The sequence below is a fragment of the Quercus suber genome, unplaced genomic scaffold (assembly GCF_002906115.3).
Source record: "Quercus suber isolate HL8 unplaced genomic scaffold, Cork oak 2.0 scaffold_309, whole genome shotgun sequence".
NCBI classification, from domain to species: domain Eukaryota; kingdom Viridiplantae; phylum Streptophyta; class Magnoliopsida; order Fagales; family Fagaceae; genus Quercus; species Quercus suber.
The window spans coordinates 850,924-856,630 of record NW_027069765.1 but is presented as its reverse complement, the minus strand read 5'-3'; the positions used below and the strand labels follow the sequence as shown (position 1 = coordinate 856,630).

Genomic DNA, 5,707 nt, shown 5'->3' with positions numbered 1-5,707 from the left:
AAATTCTCACATATACAACATATGTGGGAATTGATATTTCCAACCTTAAAGGTAGGGTTAAGGTTTCCTGTGTTTCATGGGAATTGAGATGTTCATGGAAATTGTAATTCTCACGAATTTTATCAAACAACTAAGTTTTATAAATTATTGGAAATTAGAAATATTTATCCTAAATTTTCACGTAACAAACACACTTTATGAAACCCTCTGTTTGCTTCAATGGAAAATTTTATGTGAAAATAGTTTTTGGCATTTTCCTATGTTGGGTAGTATTAGAAAAAGGTGATATATTTCTAGAAAATGATTTAAAAAAAATGATTCATTTTCCACAAAATGTTAATGTCGATTATAAGACCATATAACGATTTATAAGATTATTTGTGTATATTATTTAAAGAAATCACATGACTCATTTGAAAAGTCATATGACTAAAAATACAAGTTAAATTTCCCATCAAAAAAAAAAAAAAAGGTTAAATAGTTAATGGTCCCTTTAACGGTTTAATCACCACGTAGTAGGTTGGGGGAAGTTTCCTCCAAACCGGTTTGGAGGTAAACTTTTTCCAAATTAAAAATACTTAGGAATGTCTAAAGTTTTATGGCAAACTGCATAAAATCTTCCAACAAGGAAAAAAATGTAATTATAGTGAGATACTAAATTTTAAAAAATAAAGATACTGTAACTCCCTAAGTTAATTGTATTTAATTGTTTCTCAAAAAAAGTTAATTGTATTTAATTAAGCTTAATTAAGTTTATCGATGTGCCTTGTGGTACGTACCGTACCAAGAGCGTATCAACTATCAAGGATGGAGATATTATCCTTTCAAAAAAAGAAAAAAAGAAAAAGAAAAAAAAGGAAAAGTAAAATGGAGATTTTATGGTAAATTAAAGCATGGAAAAATATCTTCCTAATCAGAGCTTTCTCCTTTAATAAATCACCTTCATTTGGAATATTCTTTCTATATATTTCCTCAAATAAAAAAAAAAAAGATTCTTTCTATAATTACTAAAAGCATTCTATATTTAATCATAAGAAAAAAAAAAAAAAATTCTAATGTTATTTTTGAGACATAGTTACCAACCATGTTGGTTTTCTTCTTCTATTCTTCTTCTTCACGGAATATTAACGAGGAGTACTTGGAAAGGAGTCAATGCCCAAAATTGCACAACCCCATCATAAATTCATTCATAATTGACCCTTTGTTTTCTATGTAGAGTAATGCTACAAAATTCTTCGTGTATTAGGTTCTTACTCATTCTTATTTAGACAAACGACTGACATCACTTTTTAACTTGAATAATGTAAAAAATTTTGTAAAAAGATTTGTAACTCAAACATTTTTCTTCTGCGTATTACTACCAGTTACCAAAGGAGTACTTAATTGGAATCTTATTAATTATAAGGAAAAAATAATTCGTCTAATCACTAAAATATCATACATTAATTGCAATTATATAACCGATGATTTCATATCTCTACTGAAAAATAGCCATAAGGGCCATAATAATGTAAATAAATAAATAAATTCCAATTCTCATATTCTCTTCGTTAAGACCTATAAATATTAAATACTATCCCTAAAACACTCTCACGCTCAAAAGAAAGATTGATTAATCATTAAGGCAAAATGGCTGGCTTTGGAATTGTGGCTGCTTGGGCTACTATTGTGGCTCTGGTCTTTGCGTCTAATGGTGCTCATGGCTGGGATTATGCTCATGCAACATTTTATGGTGATATTGGAGGCGGTGAAACCATGAGTAAGTGCTCTTATTGTCCTTTTTCATTTTTTGGATCTTGGTTTAGAAATATATATACACTAAATATACCCAACCCCACAACCTCTAGGTACTTATACCTAGAGAGGTGACATTAGACCATGGTCATTGGTACTCTTAGGTTGTGTTTGTTTATATTTTAAGTATTTGATTGCGTTCTTAAAAATACTATAAAAAAAATAATTTTACTATTTCTTCACATTTTCTCATGATCTCCCAAGAACATATATATAAATATATATATATATATATTATAAAATTAAAACAAAAAAAGAGAATTCTAGATTTAAAAAAAATTGTGATTAACCAACCACCGATAGTGGGGGTGGCTAGTAGTGGTGGTTGGTAACCTGAGACCGAGGACTCTAGTGGGTAGTGGTGGTTAGGTGGATACAAGTAAATAACATTTTTTTTTAAAAATAAAAGTGTTTTTATTTTACGGTCAACCAGAAAACAATTTCTGATTGACTAGCAATTTCAGTCGACTAAAACAACCACAAATATGAAAAATATTTTTCGGAAATCAATTTCCATCTAAACAAACACAACCTTATTGTCCTTCAACCATGGCAATTAGAAGTGGTCTACTAATATTTCAACACCATGACAAAGCGAATGAATTAAAATCATGTCGTTTTTCATTTGTAGTAGAAGCCTAAAAGGCACTATTGTTGATAAAACACATTGGCATTCTTTCATATTGAAGAACTTCTCTCCTAACATAGAAGGCACTTTTACATACTTAAAAAAGAAAGTGGTATCTTAGTCTTTGGCTCTAATGATGCACCCAAAAAATCCCATAGATCAATAGTATGGTGATTTGAATTGTCCCGTACTAAACCAATGAACCTACTGGTGGGGTTACCTCCCTGTTATTGATAATGAAGAAAATTGATATATTTGATTTTGTTTATTTTGTTGCAGTGGGAGCTTGTGGTTATGGAAATCTATTCGATCAAGGTTATGGTCTTGAGACAACAGCATTAAGCACTGCTCTTTTCAACAATGGGGCTACGTGTGGTGCTTGCTTTCAAATAAGATGCATAGACTCACCATGGTGCAAAAAAGGTGCAGGTATAATTCGAGTAACAGCCACCAATTTTTGTCCTCCTGACTATTCCAAAACCGAAGACGTTTGGTGCAACCCACCACAGAAACATTTCGACCTCTCCATGTCAATGTTCCTAAAGATTGCAGAATACAGAGGTGGAATTGTTCCTGTTATGTATCGAAGAGTCATGTGTTACAAGAAAGGTGGGATTAAGTTTGAGTTAAAGGGAAATCCATATTGGTTGCTGGTGCTAGTGTACAATGTTGGGGGTGTTGGCGAAGTTAGTAATGTGAAAATTAAGGGTTCCAATACTGGTTGGATACAAATGTCACGTAATTGGGGCCAAAATTGGCAAACTGGGGTTCGTTTAGATGGCCAAAGCTTGTCTTTCCAAGTGACTGGTAGTGATGGTAGAATAGTGCAGTCTGATAATGTTGCACCCTCAAATTGGGAATTCAATAAGGTATATGAGGGCAGGAATTTTTAGGAATGAGTAACAGGAATTTTTTTTTTTTTTTTTTTGAAATCTTGGCTGCTAGCTAGTAGATCTTGGACATGTTTTGTTTGATTAAGAATTTTCTATGTACATATGGTTTATTTGAGGTTTAGGAGATTTAGCATGTAATGGAAATTCAAAGTCTGAAGAATAAATTTTGATTTTGTTATGCTTATCAATGAATCTTTTTTTTTCCTGAACTTGACCAAGAAAACTGTCCAAATTAATCTATGGTCCATTTATTTATTTTATAAAAAAATTAAGAATGTTTTAGAGAAGTTCATGGTATACATTCACATCAAACCTATTGATTTATTTTTTGGTAAGATTTCATGTTGACCTCTTGCATTATTTTTTCAGAAATAGTAATTATTTCTAAAGTATATGTGATTAAGATATTCTGGAACTGAGAAAGTAAAGCCTTTGAATTTTGACATATCAGAACGAAAAATATCAATAGAAATTTATAGAAATAATCCCAGATCTCTATTCTCCAACGTAATAATGCCAAAATCCTAACGTATATAGGGAAGTATCAGGAATATTAAAAAAAAATAGTGGTCACCCATTTATTTATTTATAACGGTGATCAGCAAAATATTGCATTCATAATTGGGTCAACCAATATGACCAAACATAAATCATATTTGATGTCCAAGTTCAAACAACGAAGAGACATACCAGTATTTCTATTTTTTAGTTATTTGAGAGTCTCTTTTTATTATAGTTTTATTTATTTTATTTAATAGTTTTAATAACATAAAAATATATTATATACTCTATCCGGGTATAGGACCTATAGGTTAATTGTTGACATATTTATTTTCAGACTTTGTGATTCTAACGGAAAAAAAGAAGAAGAAAAAGTCTAAGCAATTGAGGGAAAAAGGGATTGTATAAGACATTTTGGTGTGCATTTAGATTATATTATAGATGCGACGTGGTTCTGGTCAATAAAAGTACTTGCTGTTGGTATTTTTTTTTATTGACTAATTTTGGTATTTATTTTTGAAACACAAATGACCGGAAATTTGATAAGAAATTAGTGCATTGAATAGTGCACTTTTAAGGGCGTATTAGTTTTATTTTAATTACAATTTATTAGCTATGCATTTGTGCATTTCTGTTTTAATGAAATAAAGAATTAATATTTTAATGAAATAGAATATATGATAAAAAAAATCAAATGTGAGTGTTTTGAAAATGGCTAGCTAAAATATAAAAAATAGTTCTTATTTTAGAATAGATAGAATTTTTTGACTCAGCCAACGTGAGCTCTTTATAAGTTATTGGTCTTTTAATGCCAAGGAGGTTTAATTGTTCCACGCAATTAGAGAATCCTATATTGAATAATAAGTAATGCTACAGTTTTAAATTATTTTACAGCACTTTTATAAACTATTTTTTTTAATACTAAGTATTTTTTAACACACACACACGGGCAAAGGGGAGAAGGATTTAAAAAAAAAAAAAATTACAATGGTGTATATCAAAAAAAGCTTCTTTTTACAAACTATTGATGTGACAAATTCTTATTAGTTCTAATATGAGTCCACTATTAGCATCATATTTATGTTTACCAATAATCATTTTCTATTTTTCTAAAGGAAAAAATGAAGTTTGTAATGCTTAATAATAAAATAATTTTATGTGGTCAGTTATTTTTTAATAATTTTAATTCAAAATATTAAATATTACAAACTTTTTGTTCCAATATGTAATGGAGAACGATAAAGAATTCAAAAATTCAAAAAATTTTATACAATTTATTGGATAATAAAGGAGATTTAAAAAAATTTCGAAAAAGTTCTAAATATTTTAAACAATTTTTTTCCTGATAATTTATCATTCATAATGCGTGGATTATTGCTTATTATTGATAATGTTGCAACCCTAGTAATTATTTGCCTCTTGTGATAGTGATATCACTGCTACTCTATAAATAAAATTTCTCTCCCTTTTAATTTTTAATTTTTTTTTATGAATGAAAATAAAATTTCTCTAGTCTTTATTGTGATTTAAATTTTTAGGTATACTTTAGAAAATATTTCTATACTAGTGTAATTTTATATTTGTGAGTGAATTTTTTTTCTTGTATCTCTTTCTTGTGGACATAGGCTTAAAGTTGAACCATGTAAATATTTGGTGATCTACTCATGTGTGGTTGTGTCCATTTTACTTTCTATTATTTATTTGTGAGATATTTTTCAAACCTATAATAGTTTTCATAATCAATGCTAATGTATGAGAATGATTCCGGAAGCCCTATCTTACCCTACAAACTGGTATTATAGTTAAGTTCGATGCCTAGGCATTTAGATTTGTTCTCTTTAAAGAAATTATTGATTGGTTCGTGGATCCGAGTATTGGAGAGAAAGATGTA

At 29.3% G+C, this 5,707-nt stretch overlaps 1 protein-coding gene across 1 annotated transcript; it reads left to right on the top strand.

The window, feature by feature from the left end:
* The first annotated feature begins 1,629 nt into the window (after positions 1-1,629).
* LOC112039757 (expansin-A23) lies at positions 1,630-3,315 on the top strand. The gene is made up of 2 exons (XM_024072663.1): positions 1,630-1,759; positions 2,702-3,315. The coding sequence occupies exons 1-2, from the start codon at positions 1,630-1,632 to the stop codon at positions 3,313-3,315; spliced, it is 744 nt and encodes a 247-aa protein (XP_023928431.1).
* The last annotated feature ends 2,392 nt before the right edge of the window (positions 3,316-5,707 follow it).

Excerpts from the sequence above, each read along its gene's own strand:
- LOC112039757 (XM_024072663.1), top strand. The coding sequence starts at position 1,630 with ATGGCTGGCTTTGGAATTGTGGCTGCTTGGGCTACTATTGTGGCTCTG. Across the intron at positions 1,760-2,701 it reads TGGAGGCGGTGAAACCATGA|TGGGAGCTTGTGGTTATGGA; the intron begins GTAAGTGCTCTT and ends ATTTTGTTGCAG.